This window comes from Triturus cristatus, chromosome 5_1, assembly GCF_964204655.1.
Source record: "Triturus cristatus chromosome 5_1, aTriCri1.1, whole genome shotgun sequence".
Taxonomy (NCBI): Eukaryota; Metazoa; Chordata; class Amphibia; order Caudata; family Salamandridae; genus Triturus; species Triturus cristatus.
Window position 1 is genome coordinate 606042176 of NC_140587.1, and position 24275 is coordinate 606066450.

Genomic DNA, 24275 nt, shown 5'->3' on the forward strand with positions numbered 1-24275 from the left:
CCGCCGGTGAAATACAAAATTCCATCCACCCCTAGTATTGATGGACATTTTGCATATGTTATTAGTGCATGTGTGTTCCAACACAAATTACAAGCAATTTTATCTCATTTCTCAGTAGGCAACAACTCTAATATGGGGCAAATACCAGACAGAAAACTGCATAGGTCTAAATGACCATGTAAGTGTAAAGAAATTGAAGGTTCTTACAAGCCAACAAATACATGTGATAGTGCAGAAATAAGTACATAGATGCATGTTTGTAGAAAAAGATGATGGTAACTTGATAATGATAAACACCTCGACTATGCAGATGATTCACATGTGTGGAATATGGTGCCTTGAGCCACAGTGGCCAATACTTGCTGCGATGGTCAGCGCACCAGCGTTTGCCGCTGGCGCGCTAAACCAAGACCACCCTTGCGCTCACGTCGTAGGCGTGAGCGCGCATATAAAATAAACACGGGCGGAGCCGCGAGGCAGTCTGTGCCACAATTACATGCAGAGTGTGTGCCCTTTATTTACCGCTGTGCGCGAGTTAGGCCCAGCGCGATCGTTGACCAGGCGGGAGGCCCCCCCCCCTTGGATCACAACACTTGCCAACGGTAGGGCAACTGCACTCGATTGAATGTTTTTTCTGCATCGATCAAAAGGAGGAGCGCTGGTGTGTGAGAGCGGGACACATTGTCAATGAGATGCATCAGTTGTTTGATGTTGTCACTAAAGCTTCATTCTGGAATCAACCTGGTTTGATCTGGGTCAATAAAGCCCTGTATATAGGGATTGAGGTGTGCGGCCAGTATACTTGTGAAGAGAAGGGCTTGGCATACATGTTAAGCAAGGATATCGGGAGGTAGGAAAGGCATCTTGTCTGATACTCCCAGGCTTCGCAATCACTGTGATTAGACCCTCTCGCACCCGTCTCCCTAAATGAGTTGCCTAAGGGTTCCAGCAGTGGGGCTAGTTCGGTGCCAAAGTCTGTGTAAAAATCTGCTGTGAACCCATCTATGCTGGGCACCATACCCACCTGTGGTCAGACAATGGTGGCAAGTACCTCGCCCACCTGTATATCTGCCTTTTCGGAGTGTGCTTCTGCCGTAGGGAGATGGACAGTGTACGCGGGGAAGAGATATTGAGGATGTCAAATCAAAACAAATATACTTTATTTAGACAATTAAGTCCATTAAAGTGCCTAGTGCCATAAAAAGATTAAAAGAAGGATCAATACATAATATGAACATGTGGCCCGTGGGTCCATTTTCTCTGCGGTGTAGAGGTCAGTATAAAAATGTTTGAATGCTTGTACTATGTCGTGGTAAGTGTGGGCTACAGAGCCTGTTTGAGTATATATATCCCCTGAAGTCTATGTTTGTGTGCCTCTGCTTGTAGCTTACGTGCAAAGAGTTGTCCCGCCTTATTACTGCTGATGCAAAATCTCTGTTTAGTGTGAGGAGGGCTAACTCAGCTCAGTACGTCAAGAGCCCTGAATTGCTTACAGGCCAGGGTCAAATGGTGGTGCACTCTATGGTGCTGGTTCGATTATGTGCCTCCTCGAGTAGTTACACCTGGGTTTCAAGGGCAGTCCTCTTGTCCTTCCTAGTCCCGTCCCGTTTAGTTGATATGGCTATGAAGGAACCTTGCTCCACTGCCTTTAAGATGTGCCATAGTATTGCGATTGGAGTGTTGGGGGAGTTGTACACCTGAAAGTGGTGGCACATCACCTCATTCACTTCTTTGATTTTAGATGAGTGAAAGAGGAGGGTGTGGTTGAGGCGCCATGTTTTATCGGCAGTTGGGCCCCATGAGTGTGTAACAGCAGCATAATGGGAGCATGGTCAAGAAGGGCAGAGTCACTGGTATCAATGACAGCATTTGCTGCCCCAAGGCGGGAGGATAGAAAAGAGTAGTCTGTGCAGCGCACGTATAACATAGATGGGGTGCAGAAAAGGTAGAGTACTCTCTCGTTGTGGGGTGGTGAACCTGCCCAGACATCTATGAGGCCCACCTCTCAAACGCCAACTCCTCCAAGTTCATAACTATCCCAGTCTATGGGTCGATCTTTCAAGGTAATTATTAAAGACCATATTAAAGTCTCTCCATATTGTAATGTCTGCATCAGGGGATGGCGGAACATGATTAAGGGACCGGAAGAGGAAACGTTCCTGTTGTTTATTAGGTGTGTAAATCATAGCAATCATAAAGGTGTATGTTAAGAGGGTAAGTCGTAACACCCGGAGTCTGCCCGTAACTTCGGCTTGGGTCTGCAGCACCTGTCCATGGAACTTGGAAGCGAGGAGTATAGCCACACTGGCTTTCTTACAGGGGCCTGATGAAAATTATTGTTAGTCAAACGAGTATGATTTTAGCTGTCTCCAGTCTTTCAGTAGAGGTGCATTTCTTGTTGGAGGCATATGTCGCAGCCCATTTCCCTAAACATCGACAACAGGGCTTGTCGTTTGTTGGGGACATTAAGACTCCTGACATGTGAAACTGAGTATTTAAAGCATAGAGGGTGGCGTTTCGGGTTGGCTGTGTGGAACTGGCATGGGTAGTGAATATCACTGGCTGGCATGGTGCAGCAGGCTGTCAAGTAACTGTGCAGATCACCAAAGGGGATGGGTAGGAATGGTTGGGTGTAACTAACAGAACTATTACCCATCATAGCGGCATGTGACATGGTGTAAGGGGGGGGTTTGTGTATGAGAATATGAGAGGTCCTTATGCCTAAGCTGAGTGAAGGGCTTCCCTTGCCTGTCTGTGTGTTTTGCAAAAAAAACTGCGGTTCCAAGTGCAAGTCATATTGGGAGGAGAGAGACCGTCTACTCAGTATTGCATCCAATTTGCAGAGACTCATCAGCAAATCCTCCTTTCTTAATATCATCACAATTTGTACATCACACATCAATTATTAAAAACATCATTGCAGATTAAAAAAAAATAATTAATAAAAAAATTCTAATTCTTTAAAAATTCTATCACAAGTCCTACATTTTCAAATTTTTTGTTATTAATTACATTTTCTTAATCTGCAATGAGTCTCTGCAAATAGGACACACAATACAGAGTGGAATTATTTAATACACTAAGAGTCCAGGCAAATCCTGTCTTTTTATGTAGGTTTTTATGAATGTTCAAATGTATGTCCATATATTTATATTTTGTAAGACATTTTAAATATTCATTTGATTAAATAATATTGAATAAGAATAGAAGACAGGTGTTAACTGGTAATATTGACTATTGTGGCACAATAGTGTAAGCTTTTCAGTGCATACTTCTAGGATTACTAATGGACATTTACAGGTTTCTAGCACAAAAGGGAATTTGTTTTGCTTAATTGTTTTACCTCCACTGTCCCTTTTGGCTGAAGAGGCTGACTCTCTTGTATTTAGAAATTTTTTTCCAAACAGAAAGAAGGTGAAAGAATCCTTAGATTCAGTTAGCTATAATAGAAACGGAACATAAATCAATGGATGTTGATGAGAGACAGAGAGCAAGGGGTTAGAACAAAATAAAAAGCAGGAGAAATCACAGGAGGGAATGGTGATTGTGACTGAAGGGCAGATGTAAGTAACTGAATACAATTAGTGTAAGTGAGAAAAGAATAATTAAAGTAGGCTATGTGGGTGAGAAGAAATGTGGAAGAGCCAGAGTACCCAATGGACCATTCCAACATTGAACCTAGTTATATACCAGCATAAGGTTTAGGTACTAAGGGGCTTATTAATGAGCCCTTTGCACCGCCGATGCGGCACTTTTTGTGATGCACCGGCAGCGTAAAATATGCGCCACACTGCGACATATTTACAAAGTGATGCTACTAAGCAGATGCTTCACTTTGTAAACCCCTTTGCTATATTATACCTGCTTCAGGTATAATGTATGCAGGGTAGGCATTCCATCGCAAAAAAGGCTTGTAGAAGTGTCGCAGTGAAAACTATGAGGTTTCCCTGTGATGCTTCTAGGACGCTAGTGCATCAAATTTATGTGCTTGCCTCACAGCAGGCATAAGACTAACAAAGGCCATTTAAGACACATTGTTGGAGTTGCATCTGTTTTCAGACACACCCCAGCAATGTGCCACTTTTGCGCCTACAGATACATCAGGAATACTGACGAATCTGTAAATCGTTGTTATATGGAGCGCTGTACGGTAAATACGGTGCATCCAAGGTGTCACAAGGAGGGCGCGCTGAAAAGTGTTGCATCGTTATTTTCATGCAGCGATGCACAATTTTTCATAAATGAGGCCCTAAATGAAATAATGTTCATGGAATTGGCTCCTGTGGGCCTGGGTGGGGGAGCATCTTTTTATAAGTGTGAGGTGGCTGCATATTAGAGCAGATGCTATATGGTGTAAAAATAATGAGTGAATCGCAGTTAGATGGCTATATAACATTCTGAATTGGACAAAATGAGCTGTTTTGTATGTGAATAAAATATGATCATTTGTTGTTATAACATATTGACCCTGATTATATAAATAGCCCATTAAATTGCAACCCTTGCGCAAACACCTTTTTGTACACGGATAGCAATTAAGATGCTTACCACACCAGGGAACTACCAGATGCAAAAAAGATTGCACCCTTTGTTACACTGCAGCAGCTCAAACCTGTCAGAATATGACAATGGGCACAGGTTCAGTATGTACTGGGACATGCAGTTTTTTTCTGCAGTGGGCACCATAAGTTGCATGTTACTCTCCGAAAATGGAGACTAAGTATTAACTATTGCATCCAATAAATCCCGAACACCTCGTTTCGGATTTTTATCAAATTCAATAATTGTCACATTTGACAGGGCCTACTCGTAAAATCTGGAATTGAGCTTGGATAATGCAGTGATGTGATTAGGCAACACAGTGTTCAATACTTGAGCACTCTCTCAACTTTTCCGCGCTCAGAATGAAAACAGCTGCTTCAAAGGACCCTCCTGTAATGGCTCTGTTCAGTCTTGCTCCACTCAGTTTTGCCAGGTGGCCAGTAGGGCTCCACAAAGTGCCAAATGAGTGTCAATGGTAAACATGAAGGTGTACCTATGGATTCATGTGAGCATTGGATACACCAGGAGAGTAGAAGCTGTGTAGTGGAGGCCTTGCTCCATAGTGATAAGGGGACCAAGGTGGCATTGACAATACTATCTGTAGAAGGCTATTTTTCTAGTATTATTGCTGACATCCAGCATTGTTTCAATCCACATCTGGTGCTCCAGTTAGGTGCACAGCTGACTGACACCATATGGTTAGGTGTCAGGTGACACTCATCCAATGGCAGCCGGTACACTTTGGAGGGAGGGGGCGGACGGGACACACACACACGCACAAACACATTGATTCACAACACTTTCCCAAATATTCATACATGCACGCACGCACAACGAACAATTCAAAAATAAAACACACTTACCTTCAGCCATCTCTGCGCTGCCTCAGCGATTCAGAAGGGTTGAGACTGCTGCCTTCCCTCATTGGCTGACCTAAAGGTCAGCCAATGAGGGAAGGCAGCAGTCCCAACATCATCACAGAGTGGGATGGGGTCAGTGAGACACTACTGACCCCACCCCACTCTGTGATGAAGTTTCACTTATTGACACTCGATCCTGGGCACTTCAGGGCTTAAAACTGAAGGGCCCGATTCACAGAACAAACTTAAGACAAAATCCTAAACTTAGTACCATTTCGGTATTCACAGAATGCACTTACTACTTCTGGTATTCACAGAATGAACGTACTACTTTTGCGATTCACAGAATAAACTTACTACTTTTGCTATTCACAGAATGGATTTATGACTACTAACTTTACGTCCGCACTCGGGCCGGAAATTCCGGCCCGGAGCTTCCGTGCCGGAGGCGGGGCTTCCGGGCCGGAGGCGGAGCTTCCGGCCCAGAGGTGGAGATTTTGGCCATGGTTAAATCTCCGCCACAGGCCGGAATCCCCACCTCCGGGCCGGAAGCTCCGCCTCCGGGCCAGAAGCCCCGCGTCCGGGCCGGAAGCTCCGCCTCCGGGCCGGAATTTCCGGCCCGAGCGCAGACGTAAAGTTAGTAGTCGTAAATCCATTCTGTGAATAGCAAAAGTAGTAAGTTTATTCTGTGAATCGCAAAAGTAGTACGGTCATTCTGTGAATACCAGAAGTAGTAAGTGCATTCTGTGAATACCAAAATGGTACTAAGTTTAGGACTTTGTCTTAAGTTAATTCTGTGAATCGGGCCCGAAGTGCCCAGGCGCGAGGCAACCAGTGACACTACCCCTCGTCACTGAGGGGAGGGCCTCAGCAACCTTTGCTGAGCTGAGAACGTCACGACCACCGGAGCTGTGACGTTCTCAGCCCAGCAAAGTTCAGTTCAGGCAGCCAGGGGCCTGCGTTAAATGCGCATGTCTGGCTCCTGGCTGCCTGAACTGAAAGTGAACAGTGTCTTTCAGGTTGACTTTTGTTCAGCCTCACAGACACTGTTCACGAGGGGCGAAATGTGGAGGGGTGTGGCCCCTCTACCCATAGGGACCGCACACCCCCATTCTTGTGCATTTCTTTGCCTTCTCCACTTCTGTAAAGAAATCTAGACCAGCACTTTCTGGGGGTTGTGAGGGAGTTGCGAGGAGACAGACATTGAGATAACAGTTACAGTGTGCTGCAAAATCCAGAAGGAAGGAAACCTGGCCTGGCAAGGGAGGCCTTTGTTAGGACTTTTGGAAATAACACCTGCAACAAGCAATATAGCGCAAACATCCAGCTTGAGAGGCTTGACAGAACGTACACTACACATCAAGCTGAATCAGCTCCTAAATAGTAGATAGACAGTATACAGAACTATAATCTGGGCAGTTGCTGAGTGCTAATGCTTAGGAGTTTTCACTTACTTCCAAAGTTGAATATCGCACAGGGCTCCCGCCCACCGAAGTTGTTGGGTTCTCCGCTATACCATGCCTGGAAGTTCCACTGAGAGCCATCCGTCCACATGAAGGTCCTATCCTGCAGACAAAGGAGATTGAAAACACACATTTACTGGAATCAGATATGTATTTGTACTTATTTAGGGATGTCCTTCTTTGAAATCTCTCTAAAGCAGAAATGTTTGCAGTTACAATATCAAAAGAGAATGAAGCAACATGAGCCTATTGGCTATTTATAAAAGTTAAACTTAACTTAATGTGGCCCCATTGTTCCCCGTACAAGGCTCAATCATTGCACCAAATTAAGGGAATATGGTTCTATTTAGCAGTCAATTCAGAACCTGCGTTCTATCCTAGAAAACCCCATGCTGCCCTCAGACAAAGCGGTTAATGTTTAATCTGTTACATATAAAGGGCTTGCACACAAAGGACCTCTGCCAATGTCTCTTCATAAGTGAGTATGTTGGAGTGAAATGGAAGATGGAGATGGTATTTGGAGAGAAGGCACTAGAAATAAAATAGAGACAAGGGCAGGAAGGACAAAAGGTAGTATTTTCTACTGCTAAGTGCAAATAACTGGAATATTTCCCAAGCAAAAATAAATGAAATAAGGAAGGTCAAGACATGACAGTCTGCAAGACTTCCAGCAATATGTTTCTGAGAATCACCTGACCATAATGGTGACCACTTTGGGGAATTTTCATCAAACAGTTGCGTTGCCCTTGCACCACGCAACGGGGCGCAAGAGTTATGCAACTCTTTTTTTATCTTGTCTTTAAAGCAACTTTTATTTATCATTGCCCAATCTGTTGTATCAAACATCTTCAGTAAGGTCTGGCTTTTTAGTCAACAGTGCACAGAAAAGGTAAACTACATGTCCCAGTATGGGGTTTTATATTGGATAAGAAATGTCATAACTGGGTGAAAATATTGCACATTATAGGGCTACTTTTGGAAAGCAGCTCACCTGTCTTGGCACGATTTAATGTTGCTCTACAGCCATCAGCTCAGGTCCCACTCCCTGGCCTTGACGTGTTGACCCGGCTACCGAATGTAAATGAAACCATCTAGGTAATCGAATTCAGCAATTCAGCTATGTTTGTACCTTATGCTACAGTTCATATTTGCTTTTTTTAGAAGATATGTTTTCCTACCGCTTGTGCTCACATCACCAATCCTGTAGACTGTTAACATCATGGTTACACATTTGTTTAACAACTATCAAATTACAAGGGCCCTAATACCCTTCCATTTATGGTACTTTCCAGCAGTTTTAAGCTCTTCTTAGAGTTTCCCATTGCTCAAATGGGTTTAATTTCTGATATTTATATTTGTTTCCTCGTGTTTATTGCTTAGTTTTGCTTGCGAGAAAGTGTCACTCATAGTCGTTGAATGCCACTCATTATTACACTGAAATTATGAAAATGTCACACATGAGCAATCTGAAACCTTGGTAGCTATGCAGTGGAACAGAGTAAGTTGGAAGGTCAGTTGCTCATGACGCTTTTTACAGATCAGAAGTTGCTCTCATTACAGAAAAGGCTGGAGAACCCTGGCACCATCCCATTTCAAGTATTTAAATGAGTTGTTCTATTTCAAGCCACAAGATGGCAATGTTTGACAATTCTGATTACCATTCAGACCGCTATCTGTGCTTTTCACCTCTTGCCAATAATGTTATTTTTGGTTATCTAACTCACTCCGATAGATCGAGAGGAAAATAACATTTTTAGGTCTCGCCCACACAGCGCGCATGCACTGCATAGGAAAGAGAACTCTTGAAATTGATTCAACTTTGCAGGCAAAACGTGCACGCGTTGTATTGCTTTCAATGCAACACGTGCACGTCGGGCGATTCCCTTGCGGGAGCGAGTGGCACCATGTGTTATCTATTATCGCGCTCGTTCAAGCAAGGGAAACGCTGCCAGCTCTTGGCTGCACTCCCCTCCACCCCCTACTTGCCGGGCGTGCACGCTTGTTGCTTTTATCTGCGTTGAAATTCCTACCTCATCAGGCTAGTTGTTAGTTCCAGCGATCGCTGTGCTTTTGCCAGGCTCACTGCAGTATGGGTTTCCTGCCTAACCCAATACCTATTCCCCTCTGCCGATATCCCCCCCTCCACTTAACTTCTGAACCGCCATCCCTTCCAACGGAGGTTGCTTCCTTTTTTTTCTTTTAGAGCTGCTGCCTTTCTATCGAGCTGATACCTTCAAATCTTTTTGTGGTTCTGGGAGTAAGATGACTGCTGTTGAGATAGACAAACCCCTCTTCTTCCATCGATATGCACTGCACTGCCACCACTGTCTGCTGCCCATGGCTGAACTCACACTGTCCAAGATCGCAGCCTTTATGACATGTCGTCATGTGCTGTAGCGCACTGCTTGTTATGTCGAAGGGTGACCAGCACACTGGCTTCTGATCTGGGAAAATAAGCTGTGCGATGCCTACCCAAGTGTGTTACTAACAGCCTGCAGATGTGCTCAGTGATAACCATTTAACATGGTTCTATTTCTCTTTGCTAACTCGCTGTTCTGATTTCTCGCAGATGTGAAGCCCACTCTCATTGGGAAGAAAAAGCTGACAGCAGCCAAAAAAGGGGTATGTGTTTTGGGAACCACTGCAGGCTTACAACTATTGATTTGTGTTTTTTTCAGATCACATACTGTGAAACAGTACACTGCTAGGCTTTTGCTGGTTCCAGGATAAGGGTCAGTTACCTAAATGAAAAGTAGAACAGTAGTTTCCAAGTAATCTAAACCAGAGGAGGTTGAAATGTCCTTCCACAGTTTGTCAGATCCCTCTGCAGAGTTTTGTCTTGAGTCCAAAAGACAGTGATCAACTTGCAAGGTGCTGTCCATGACATTTTAAAGATGCAGTAAAGTGCTCGCTCTTGCTGTCAGGCCCTGTTATCCTGTTCTTGGATTCTTAATACATTGCGACGTTCTGGAACTTTCGCTGCTTGTTTCTTTCAGTCAAACCAAGTTAACACAACAGATTACAAAGATTTATAAAACAAAAGCTCAGAAATTAATGCATATCTGCTAGCGTGGAGCAAGCTTCTAATTATAAGGTGTATAGCTGCAAGCCATTGTAGGTAAATAATGTGCGGCCCAGTTATAACAAGCCTTGGCAATGCCAGTTGGTCTTGCTTATAATGGAAAGTGCCTCTTTAGTCATTGATAAGTTTAGGCATTGAATAAGACATTATACATGCGTTGTTACTCAGCCTTGCAGTCCTACATCCATTAATCGTATTTGCAATAAAAAGACGTATAAGCTCAGCAGGCAAACATACTTGACATACAACATAAAATTAAATATAGCCGTATGCAATAACCTTGCAGTGATATTGCACTTAGTGTATCGTAGTTTTAAAGTTCCAACATACAAGCCTTGTTTAACAAGCATTGGCATAGCCAATAGGTCTTGCCTTTGGGACCTTATAAGTGTTTAGCCATGCCACAGGATATTGTGCTGCATAACTAAACACTTATAAGGTCCCAAAGACGAGACCTATTGGCTATGCCAATGCTTGTTAATCTTGTTTTCAATTTAGTGTCGATTTTTGTCATATTTGGCTTTTTTTTTTATTTCAAAGGCTTTATTAAATTTTCAACAATATACCAAAATAACCACAAATAACAAGTTTGGAGTAATGTACAACTTGAATATTTGTGCTAAAGTTCCAAATTATCATCGCATACAATTTAGCAATCTACTAAAATCAATATTCCAAACCATGTAAACCAAAGATAGAAAGGTGGAAAAAACCAAGAGAGAAGAAGAAAGAAGAAAAAAGAAGAAGAAAGAAAAAAAAGAAAAAGATATATAATAAACAGCAAGAGAAACCTATATTGAGGTACTGATAGCATTAGTATACAAATGTTGGAAAGTTCACTGTAAATACAAAAAATAGCGACAAACATAGCATCAAATATCATAAATGTAACATTACCGAGAATACAACCGAAGTATGCCTGATCAAGGAGGTTTGTGTGTATTAAAGTAAACGTCCAAGGAGTTCCGCAATTATCTAAACGAGAGTTCCACAGAGAGTTCTGTAGTGCTATATTGTCTGCCCCCTAAGTTGAGTAACCCAGCTCATCCATCCTTTATATGAAGTCTTGTGAGTGTCTTTCCAAATATTAAGTACAATCTTCACTGCTGAAGTAAAAGGTACAAAAGGGCTTTGTCTGTCTCAGTACACAAATCAGACATTAAAAAACCATTAAAAAACTTGTAATTAGTGTAGAAAACTCTCTTTTAGCTCACATTTGAATATTTTGGAAAGAAAACCAAAAACCTTGTCCCAAAAGGACGACACAGTTTTACAATGTAAAATAAGATGGGCTAAGTCACCAGTTTTCTCTTTACAATTCCAAACACAATGGATCATCACGAATACCCAGAGAATGTAGTCAAGCTGGGTTCAAAATGCCTTGTACAAAAGCCAGTATTTAGTTTGAGATAATACTGGGGATATGTTCTTGCTTGTTATCGAATTTCACACTTGTGGCCATGAAGAGTCAGGTATTGGGTCAGTAGAGTGTGAATCCCAAAAAGTGACAAGATTATCATTGAGTTTAGAGGATTTAGGGCGGAGAAGTTTGTAGATATGTGATACTTGGTGGCCTAATTTATTGATCTGTGCTACACACATCGGTAAGGATGGGGGCACATTATGGAATTTGGCTTTAGTTATTGCCGCTCTTACTTTAAAAAAATTATAAAATTTGATTTTGTCTAACTTATAATTGGTTTGAAGATCTACAAACGTCACTGGATACAAAGAGTGCTCCATCTGATAAGGGAAGAAGATACCCTGTTTGATCCAATCATCATAATTAAACATTTCCCTTTGTAGAATACTCTTCGATTAAGCCACAGAGACTCCATCTTAGAACCTTACATCTAATTTCTTATCTATCATCAGAAGTGCCATTATTGTATCTTTGAAAATAGATTTAAATCTGTTTGGGTAAAGCTGGTTAGAGGTAAGTAATGTCAGAGGATTGAGATTATCAAGAATGGATTTTTCTACATCTAACCACACCGGGTTATAATGAGCAGGAGGCAAAATCCAATAGGATCCTTGCTTTGTAAGAAACGCTGATTGGTACAATTTAAAATCCGCTACATTTACACCACCCAAGGATTTGTTAAGTATCAATTTTATGATGCCAATTCGAGCTTTTTTGCCGCGCCATAGAAACTTTGTAAGGAGAATGTCTAGTTTATGGTGAAAGTCCTCCGTCAACAGAAGAGGGAGCATATTTAAAAGGTAATCAACCAAAGGTGTGATCATAATTTTTATAGTTTCTACCCTTCCCCACCATGTTATAAATTTTGGTGACCAAGAATCCAAAAGTTTTGTGACTTTTTTCAAAGTTACCTTCTCATTGTGATGCAGGGTATCAATGATATTGCAACCAAATTCGATCTCTAAATATTTTACATATCCCGATTGCCAAGCCAATCACGAATTACCTAAAACGTCTCTGGTGCAACGCACATTCAGGGGTTTCACTTCTGATTTGTCGCTATTAAGTTTGTATCCTGAATATACGGAATATTCTGCAATTGTAGCCATCAAGGCAACAATTGAAGGACCCGGATTTTCAGTCATAATTAGGATATCATCCGCATAGGCAGGTAATTTACCTGAATATATTTTAAAGCCTACCCCCTTTATATCAGAATTCAACTTAATATCTTGAATTAATGGTTCCATTGCCAGCAAGAACAGAGATGGAGACAAGGAGAAACCCTATCTAGTGCCTTGCTGAAGGGTAAAAGAGTCAGAGAGAGATCCATTAATCGCAATAAGAGCTGATGGCGCTAAATAAAGGGACATTACCATCTTGAAAAGAGACTCTATTGAAGGCCTTTTCTAAATCTAAAGTAATAGCAATAGCCGGATCTGGTTTAAACACAACACTTTCTAAAACATGACACAACACTCGGGTGTTGTCGTTAGACATGCTACTTTTAAGGAAACCTACTTGAAAGTTTCTTATTAAATATGGCAGAACAATGTTAAGCCTTGTAGCTAAGATATTTTAATAGATTTTACAATCAACAGTGATGAGAGATATTGGTCTATAGTTCATCGGGAGCAGGGGATCTTTCCCTTCTTTAGGTATGATAACTATATTGGCTTCTGTCATGGAGTCTGTAGTTCGACCTTCACTTGCTATGTTATTAAAAACTCTCAGCATGGTCGGTTGTAGTTGGACTGAGAAGGTTTTATAGAATATGGCAGTAAAACCGTCTGGTCCCGGAGCTTTATTAACTTTCAAGCTTTTTATGGAATTCGTAACTTCCTCTGCAATGATTGTTTTCCCTAGCTCTAGGTTGTCTTGTTCAGTCAATTGGGGTAATCTAAGTCTATTCAAGTATTGTGTGCAGTTCTCTGAGTTAAGTTCCTTGCCCTTTCTATATAAATCTTCGTAGAAAGATTGAAATAAAGGTGTTTAGTATGTCTTTCTGTTTTGAGTGCACATGATCGCTGACGTCCTTGATGGACGAGATAACATTCTGGTTCTGTGTATGCTTAAGATATGAGTCAAGTAATTTACCCACCTTATTAGCTTCACAAAGATTAAGGGCTTTGAATTTATTTACCCATATACCTGCCCGTTCGCTTAGAATTTTGTTATATTCATATTTCTTTTGCGTTAATGATGCGAGGATAGAATTATCATTTAATGAACTGGCATGTGAAGGCTCCAGGTTTTTGATTTCGAGCTCTAATTGAACTAATTCAGAATTAATGTGTTTGTTTATTTTTGTTTTAATTTAAATAAATATTCCCCTAATGGTGGCTTTCAAAGCATCACATAGGGTGTTGATGTTAGTGTCCGCAGTGTCATTATGCTTAAGACAATCCATTATAGCCTCTTCAATTTTCTTTTTGTCCTCAGGGTCTGATAAGACTTCATTATTAAAGCGCCATCTTTTTGAAGAAGGTTCATTATGGCTGCCCGCCAGTTTAACACTAATACACAAATGATCTGACACCAACTTAGGGGATATATCTGAGTGCTGAAATAAATGTATGAATGACCCTGAAATGAGAATGTAATCAATTCTAGTATATGAATTATGTGGTGGGGCGTAAAAAGTATAATCTCTGGAATCTGTGTGTTGAATGCGCCACGCATCTTCGAGATTAAATTTAGAACATATGGTGTGGACTATGGCATGCGATCTGGTGGAGTGGCATTTGCAATTGGACTGTCTGTCAATTATTGGATCTAAAGGAATATTAAAATCTCCTCCAACTATGATAAGATCCTCCTGAGGCAGATCCTCTTTAGATTTTGATATACTCTCCCAAAAATCTGGATCATCTGTGTTGGGGCCATATATATTCACCACGCGTATGATGTCTTCTCCTTTCTTTAAGTGGATAACTAATAGTCTGCCATCACTGTTGTGAGTTTGTGATTCTAATGAAGCATTCACTTTTTTTTGCTATCAATGTGAACACTACCTTACTCTTATTATCCGCCCGTGAACAAGCAATTTGAGAGATCCAATTATGCTTAATAAAAGTGACATCTTCTTTAGATAATTTTGTTTCTTGCAATAAAATGATGTCCCCTTTGGTTTTAGCTAAATAATCAAATATTTGTCGACGTTTAACTGGGTGGTTAAGCCCTTTAACATTTCAGGAAATTACATTGAGATCTTCTTCAATATTGCATGACTTAGGCTGTGCTAACATAAATACGATTGAGAGCAGGTTGCACTGAACACACACATTATAAAATAGTTGCTGACTTCCGCATTAAGTACTAAGTCATTTTCAGAAAACCCATTCACAACAAAGAAATAAATTGTCGTGGCAGTACAAAAACTATAAGTATCAACCATATTGTGTATGAAATCTCACATAGGTACTCTTGTCTAATAGGGCCAAGACATAGCCCAACTAACAATAGAGAAAAGACAGTGAAGAGAAGAAAAAGGAAGAAGACACAAAATAATAAAAAACAATAGGGGAAACCCAAAAAACAAAACATAGCCCAACTAGTAACATTCCTCATGTTCTGGGGATTCCCTGAATCCAAACCCAAACATCCTTCACCCCCCTCCCTCTCCACCCATCCCTGAAAACCTTGAATGTAGGAGGTGCAATGACAGGAGCGTCAAACTGTCGAGCAGATATTGAATAACATCAACATTGTCAATTTGAGTAGGACATCAGAACATCCTAAAGAACAATGTGGCTCATAAGCAAGGCTACAAACTAGGGAGAAAATATAATGGCTCCCCTTTTAAACCATCTTATAACGCAATAAGTGTAGCAGCTATAATCAAGCTGTCTGAAAATTACCTCCAAGAGTAAAGATCTGACACAAGATTCTCAACCTCAGACGAGCTAAGCAGCTAAAATAACCGATGTTGTGTTTATACAATACTACAATCACTGACTACACACAAACGGACATTAACTGTTATCCGGTTAATAAAGCATATGTAAGTATCATGATTTCCTTTTATTGGAGGAAGATTGAGTAGCGTCCATGTCTTGAGGAGGGGACCCTTCTAGAAAGTTCAGCACATCTTTAGGCTCCGTAAAGTAGTGACGGTGATCTACAAAGGAGAATTGAATGTTATTAGCTCTAAGTTTGTCTCTCAGGAAAAGAAACCGCTTTCTGGTATCCACAGTAGTCTTGGAGAAATCCTGTGTGAAAATTATTTTGTGACCATTCCAAATCAGTTGACAACTTTTACGGGCAAAGCTGAGGATAGATTCAGTATGCTGGAATCTCAGTGGCTTACAGATAATAGGACAGGTTATTTGACGTGAAGAAGAATTAAAGGTAGCTACTCTATGTGCACGGTCCAACTCAAAAGGATTTGAACATTTTATACCAGTAAACTGAGGTATCCAGTCCTCTAGGAAAGCTATACAAGAATCCGCTGAATCTTCTGAGCCTTCCGGAACACCTAAAATCCTTATGTTACCTCTTCTATTTCTATCTTCAAGTTCCGCTGTTTGTTTCCTAAGATTGGCTGTAATATCACTGAGGGATTTTATCTCTTTGTTAGTTTTTTTAGCAACATCCTCAACATCACTGAGTCTCTATTCAGCTGCTGACACTTTAAAGTTAATTGCACTCATGTCTGCTCTGATTGCTGTTAGTTCTAACTGCATGGTGTCTGTATTCTGTTTTGTGGAATTAGCGAGATCATGTACATCTGCGGGTTTCTTAAGAATCATTTCCATCGTACTATTCATGTCAGTTTTCGCTTTGATGGGAGAATCAGAGGTGAAGATTCCCCTTTGGTTTTTTTTAACTGCATCCTAGATTCTTTTTCAGCCATTGGAAGGATAAATTCCTTCTCAGTTTAGGTTTATTAGCACATGAGAAGTTGCAGATAACAGGTTGATTTCAATAAAGCTCTGTGTAACCGATCAGTACCCCCTTTATCAGCCTATCGGTATACTGAAATAAAGCTACTCTTTAGAGCATGTACCCCACTGAGTTGCACAATCAGTAAGAAGGGGGCGATCTGACTCCGTCGGCCTCCTTTATAGGGTAAGAGACATCAAAGGCTACTTTAGTAATTGTTCCCGAGTGAAATCAGCACATGACTAAAAGCGACACACACCTGTAAATTAGAAGCATGGCCCTGGTTTAATAATATAGCCCCTCTCTTATCAAATTTGCTTGCCAAGGAAGGGATCAAGCAACAAACACTCCAGCTGTTGGGTCAAATCGTAATGTAAATACACAATGGTCTTTTCTCTCGTGCATGCACCATGTCCAGGTCAGGTAGTAAACAATATTGTGGTAGCAAGTGCTGCAGAGCGGTGCCTCCTGGAAGCAATCCAGAGATAAGAAACCAGTACTCTCCCAAGTCAGCTCACAATGTTTCTTTTCTTTTCTTGCAGCGCGTTTGAGCTCTTCATTCAGCAGACACCACAACCGGTGTCCCTGTACACGCTCCTCTCTCCTCCTTGTCTCCCCTCCGCCACCCCTCAGCCCCACTCACCATGTCTTAACCAAACACTTGCCCGCTCTTCACTTGTAACTGCTCACTGATGGAGGGGAAAACGGTGGATCCACCGTCTCATCAATAGGCTGCCAATATGCGGGAGCCAACAAGGGTAATCACCAAAAGCTAAGGCTGGAGCCAGGCCGAAAATGTATGCAGTTTGGCAGCAGATACGTCCTCCTCCCACTCCTGCTCTCACTGTTGTTGTCGCTCCGATCTGCTATCTGCAACTGGGGAACAAAGAGTCCTCTCGCCGGGTGCGTCATGCCGCCATTTTAAGGTCAGACTGGATATCGCGTAGTTCTGTTATTGACCATTCGGCAAGAAATAATGAAGTTGTAGACATGAGAAGCTGATCCTCGGCAGGGATCAGAGTGTCTTCATCTGTCCGCCATGACTTCCATCCGTCGAACAGCTCCGTCTGCCATTTTGAGTCACGGCACCGAGAAACTCAAACATGGTCCGATGTCGTGAGTCTGCTGATATGGAGTTCAGAAGGCTGTGTTAGATGCCGGGAGTGCTCCGAGATCGATTCCCATTATCGCCAAGCCTGGATAATACCATTATTATGGTACATCATGCGCTGAAGCTCTGCACTCGACAGAGCAACTGGATCAGGCAGCCATCGGCTCTGCCATCCAAGCCACGCCCCAAGAGAGATGCAACTCTAAGATAGATTTATCCAGTCAGACAAGGCCACTTTGAGTACCGCAATGGTCAGTTTGCTCAGACGTGTAAACGCCGAGCCCGGAAGCAACTGAGGTTTGGTCCCTAAATCTGCTTCCAGTCTCCTGTCTGCAGTCTGCTTGTAGGCTGCCAACTGGCAACCACTTAGCCCAATGAAGTTTAAAGATGGAATGGCATCTCCGTGCCCTGATGAATTTGCTAAAAAGTGAAGTGGCAATGAAACTTGTCAGACGTTCAGCTTAAAATGGTCTAAGTGTGGTTTAGTTTTTAATCATGAGTGAGGGCACCACAAATTAAAGACAGATGTAGTGTGCCTCTCTGTAACTCATTTTTAATCTTTATGTGTGTTAGAAAGGGGGTTTCTGGTTGGCTAGGATATGCACCTAAGCCAGGCAGAACCCACCACTCCAGTCAGGGTAAGGGAGTTGCACACCCAACATAACCCCTGCTCATCCCATTGGTACCATGGCAGAGCAGTCAGGGTTATCCCAGAGGCAATGTGTAAAGCGTTTGCACAACACACACACACGCACTCACCAGTGACACACTAGCCACACCACAAAAAGAGACTCCACACAAGATTAAATAAAAATATCACTTATATTGTATATAACACATATTATACCACAATCAGATAAATCACTTTGCCACAAGTAATTTGCCATATTAACTCATAGATCATAAATCTCTATGCCATAAGGCAATTGTCATAACAGGCAGTGCACTTGATGATTAATTATAAGTTGCACTTGTCATGAACACCATCACGGAAACATTATGTCTTATATCACAGTTTGTTCAAAAGCTAAATACCTGTAATGTTGCACCTGTCATAGAAAATATCATTGATGCCTAGCACCACCTTACACCATCACTGTGCACATTTATGCAGCTCCTGAAGTAAGAACACATTTTTAAGTGTCATTACATTTAGGGCATCAAACAAAAATGCAGTAGGTCTGATTAAAACCCAGTGAGGTACTCCCACATCCCCATACTGGGGCTGGTAATGCTGCAATACTTAATAAGGCCCAGGAATCACTTACTAGCACTGTGAACCCATAGGAGGCAGCTTCCCTGCCCTTCTGCTACCCTTTGTAGGGTACATTAACATGGGCCACCCTGGCACTAGCACTCCTGAATGCCTTACGGTGGTTCCTAAGCTTATGCACCGAAGCCACTTGGTGATCCTAGTACGCTGTTCTTAGCGTTAGGGGTCACGTGCATTCCTTTGTTACACTTCCCCCACTTGCCGTTGATGTATCTGGGGTTGGCAGCCAAAGCCGCATGGACCCAGTAGTCACAGTACCTGCCTCTCAGGGCAACAACCGCCAGGTGGCACGTAGCGCTTCAATCCCACTTCAAGGTGACGGTAGGGCTGGCTGCCATCAGCATCCCACAGCCTTGGGGTGGTGTGCGCCCAGTGCGAATCTGTGGTCGAGGCACCGGAAATGGAGCACAGCAGGCTGAGCACGACACACAAGGTGCGCTCCTGATCCCCGACCACTTAACATGGCCCAGGACTCCTCTGGAGATCTGGGGTGTGTCCTCAGTTGCCCAGCAATGCTCCAGCAGGACAGTAGGCTCTCGGGTGCATTGCACTTGGGTGGGGAACACGGGTCCCAGCTACAGGCATGCTGCTCTTTTTCTTGGCAGGATAAAACACGACCACCCTGCTCTCAGCTCAGAGAGTGCCCTGGGGCTGGGCCGGACTCCCTTTGCCGCCACAGTTCCTCTCTTCAGCTGGCAGAGGTGGCGTGAGGGAGCAGGGAATCCCTGGAGGATCTAGGCATGGTCCTGGCTAGAGTTCAGTGTTCACTATTCACTCCTGACATGGTGCCCAGGCAGCATTTCCCACATGTACACACGCTGATTCCCTAGGTACATATAGCATTTACCATGCACTAGCAGAAAAAAGGCATAACACACTCCCTACGCGCTATGTCTGCATAAGAAGCGCTTTAACTTTTAAACACTAAAAATTACAGAGACGCTCCCTAATGCGCTCCATACGCTCTTTTGTAAATAAACAGGAGGGAACAATCCAGTCCTCCTCCTGCTCCAGACAGGAGCAGCAACTGCAGGCCTTCCCACCCCAAAAATATCAGGGGTAGCGCAACTCGTGCAGTTTGGCAGTTTTCCTTTCAGGCAAGTTTCACTTGAGATCCAGCCAGGATCTTCTTGTGAAGTCTTTGATTTCCCTGAGACTTCGAATGATGAAGGCGATAAAGCTAATAAGCTAATTGCCTGGTTGGAAAAGAGGGATCGAGAAAGGAACTGGGTGGCTGAAATCAGAGAGATAGATGGAGCGTGCTGTAGGGCAGGATCCGATATAGCGGAAGCATTTGCGCAATACTATGAAAAGATATACCAGTCGACCTCATGTACTGCATTCCTTCAAGATATTGCCACGCTGACACTTTCAGCGGAAGATAGGGAGGCAATTGACCAAGACCTGACAGTGGAGGAGGTGGCCAGTGCTATAAGAGAGCTGCAGTCCGGGAAAGCAGCGGGCCCGAATGGGCTGCCTACTGCAATGTTTAAATGTGTGGCAGACACAGTGGCGCAGCCTATGCTTGAAATGTTCTATGCGGCGCTGGAGGTGGGATGTCTACTGGAGAACTTTAGACTTGCTACAATAGTGGTAATCCCCAAACTGGGTAAATCACCGGAATTATATGGGTCATTTAAACCCATCTCGCGGCTCAATTTTGAGACTAAGGTATTGGCAAAGGTGCTGGCTAATAGACTCAAGCCAATAATTTCTACAATAATTCATCCAGACCAATCGAGGTTTATGCCTCTGAGGAGCACAAGACTGAACCTCTGTCGTTTATATGGAATAATGCAAGAGGTAACGGTGCGCCTTACAGAAGACGCAGTAGTAGTGTCATTGGATGCCCGTATGTCATTTTGACAGCATCGAGTGGACGTACTTGTTTATGGTCCAGTCCAAGCTGGGCTTTGGACCGGGGTTTTGTACCTGGGTCCGGCTTTTTTACTCGGACCCCATGGGTAGAGCTCGAGTCAAGGGGGCGATATCTAGACCATTTGCGCTCCACAAGGGCATGTGGCAGGGATGTCCGCTATCCCCGATGCTATTCGTGATGGCTCTGGAGCATCTTGCGGCATGGGTACGTAGGGATCCTCTTGTACAAGGAATCGATGTTGGGGGGGTCTGGGAGGAACATATCTCCCTCTATGCGGATTATGTCCTGCTCTATGTGCATAGACCGCGCCACACAATTCATAGACTTATCTGTATCTTTAGAGCATTCTGTACTTATTCTGGTTACCAAACAAACTGGGATAAATCACTGGTCTTTTCCTTGACGGGCCAAAAACTACACCTTACGTCGGTGTGTGCGGCCTTGAAGCAGCAGGAGGAATTTAAGTATCTGGGAATTTATTTTATTTTAGAGAATTTATAGAGCGCGCAGCTACACAAAAGTGTCTCCCAGTGCTAGAGCAAAACAGCCACAGGGTGCATAAGCCCGAAGTAAATTCATTAGCCCATTGTAGCAGTTGAAGAGCAAAGTTTTCAAATTCTTACGGTTAGAAAGTAGACAGTGGCAGTTCCCAAGAGCCAAAGGAAGGTAGTTCCAGAGTTTTGGGCCCAAATATGCAAAAGAGCGACCCTTCATGCAGGCCCAGCGAAACCTGGGCATGGTGCATAGGGCATGGTTAGCTGATCTCAGCAGCCAGCTGGGGAGATAAGGTAACGCCAGACCTTGGATGTATGTATGGGTGAGGCCATGCCAAGCTCGGAACATGTAACACAAGGCCTTACATTTAATACGTTCATTGACCTTGAGCAAATTACCTTTATGGAGCAAGGGAGAGACAGAAGTATGTCTAGGTAGTTGAAAGAGAAGGCGGGCAGCCGCATTCTGGATGATCTGTAAGCAGCGGATCACTGATTTATCTGCGCCCAGGTAGAGAACATTTCCATTGTCCAATCTGGACGTTATCAATGCCTGTAAAACCGTTCTTTGGGTGTTCTAAGGAATCAGCCAGAGAATTTTCTAGAGCCCTTTGAGAGTGATGAACAAGAGGGTGTGAGTTTTGAGACCTGTAGCTTAAGTGAATGGTTTTTATCAATAATAAAGCCAAGATTCTTGACTTTATCAACCAGCGTAGGTTAGAGTCCCAGGGAGGTCGGCCAGTGTTTAACTTTCCAGAGTTCAGGATTGTTGCCAGGGATTATGACTTCAATTTTATTGCCATTAAGCTTTAAGGCATTTCTGTTCCTCCAGTGGGCGACATTAGTCAGGCCTTGCCTAAGTGGGGACGAATCTAAGTTCTGTGCATTAGAAAGTGAGAAAATAATATGGGATTCATCAGCATGAGAAAACAGAGTGAGACCAGACTCCTTAATCACGTCCATCAGAGGGCGGAGGTAAATGTTAAAAAGAAGGGAACTCAAAATGGAGACCTGCGGAACCCCCGAGGGCAGCAAGTGTTATCGGTTGATGAGACCTGAAAAGTACGATCTTTCAAGAACGAGGACATCCATCTTAGTGCCAAGTCCACAATGCCTAGAGCCTCCAATCTGTCCAGTTAAATAGAATGTAGAACTGTGTCAAAAGCCTCACATAAATCGAAAAGCATAAGGGCGGCTGTTCCACCGGAGTCCACATGAAGGAGCTCAGTGACTCCCAGTAAGGCGGATTCTGTACTATGGCCTGCCCCAAAGCCGGATTGAGACGGATGGAGCAGATTGAAGGAAGTAGCGAAGGAGGAGAGTTGAGTGTTGATATGCTTTTTAAGAATCTTAGAAAAGGCAGGGAGGAGAGAGATAGGCCAAAAATTGGCCCAACAAAGGGGGTCAAGACCATCCTTCTTGAGCAGAGGATGTACTACGGCATGTTTCTAATTCTGGGGGACATGGCCCGTACTCTGAGAGCAGTTGAGAAGATCAAGAATTATTGTAAGGGCAGCATCATCAATCAATCTAAGGGGCATATTCTCACGATCGTGTGATAATCATTGCAAAAGTAACTTAACGCAACCTACAACATCGCAGTCTATTGCAGGAAATTTACGCCGTGTTATCCAAGTATTCACAACACGGCGGTACCATACGATAGTCACCAGATAACGAGTCAAATGGCCGTGTTAAAATCAACGCCACGCAGCTAAAGTGCGAAACACGAACGCGAAAAAAGCTGCGATGAGGTCAAGCGTGATACAAAATGCTGCGAAAACCTGTCACAGGTCTGCAAATCCCACGCGTCTGGCGGGATAATGCACTATAAAAGCAGAACAAGAAAAACACACCAGAAACAATCAAAAGTGCGCAGCACCATGGATGCACCCTGATCAAGCGCAAAGGCCTACGCGAACCCCACAAGAGCCCACAGACCACCAGCAAGGTACAACGGGGTCGGGAAGGCCAGGTAAAAGAGAGAGAGGAAGACGGGGTGCAGTCCGCAACTACACAAGACCAGCTTCAAGGAGGTGACAGAACACTACCAGCAACTGTTCCACAATCAGACTACCTAGAATGCAGCCGGAGTGTCGAGGAGGCCAATGGATGAGGCCAAGAGGTGCTGGCATGACCTGAAAACCTAAACCAGTCACAAAGACGCCGTCAAAAGGAAGGCAGCAACGGTGACAGGAGGTGGGAGTCCGGCGCCGCAGGAGTAGCAGGAGTAAATGGAGGCCAGTCATCAGTGAGGAGATGGTGCAAGGACACAGCTCGAAAGGACCTGACACAACAACAACAGGGTGAGTAACAACCAGGGACTGAGGGGACGATGGGAGATGGGCACAATGGCATACATGCACAATCAAGCATAACACACTGCACACCCACAATGACTATGGAAAACATCCCTCATCCCCATGGGACACTGCAGCACAAACACATAGCAATCACAGCACATCCCATGACAATGTGGCACCAGATGCAACACCAACACTGCAGAACAGGGGACACAGCTGGGTCCGTTCATTCACAGAAACAGGCCAATCACATTGGACAGAGCAGGGAACTGTGAGATGCATATGCACAGGTACAACCTCACATCCGTCATGTAGTCCCAATGTCCAATCTACCCACCAAATTGCCAGCACCGCCCAGTCACAATGTACATTGTCACACAGTCTGCATGTAAACAAGAACAGTGCGCAAACATAAATGTCAAGACAATGTCAACATGCATCTCCCCTTCACATTGCAGAGGGATATAAAACACCTCCAGCAAGTCAGACCAGACAACCCATCAATGATGCCGGAGACGACCACCACACCTCCGACACCGACGCCCTACAACAGCTCATGGACTTCTCAGGCAACCCACCCCCAGGAACAGGGCAGCCAAGCTACATAGAGAAGACCCCAGCCCATGCAAAGACCACACAGCAGGAAGCACCCGCCACCAACACTTCACAGAGGCACACATCGCATTCCAATGCCAGGTGTCAGAATGCAAAAAGGAGGTGGCCGAACAGGTGCGGGTGGGCTCAGAGCTCATGGAAGCCCATCAGGACCACCTACACCCCACATAGGAGACCCACACCACGACAGATACACATGCATGTGCACATGTCCTGCAATGAACCACACCCAGAGCCATGGAATCATCATTCACACCCCGATGCTGGATCTCCGTACGACGGCCCAGTCCACTTCTACGCATTGAGTGGCTGACGACAAAGCTAAATGCCCAAGGTCATACCCGCT

General features: G+C 43.6%; 1 protein-coding gene across 1 annotated transcript in view; it reads right to left on the bottom strand.

Moving 5' to 3' along the window:
* Positions 1-24275, bottom strand: part of LOC146831261 (lectin-like) — a 56154-nt gene that overhangs the window by 2960 nt on the left and 28919 nt on the right. The window contains exon 5 of the mRNA XM_085605532.1: positions 6857-6968. Within this exon, the coding sequence (XP_085461658.1) occupies positions 6857-6968 (112 nt within the window). The remainder of the gene's footprint in view (positions 1-6856; positions 6969-24275) is intronic.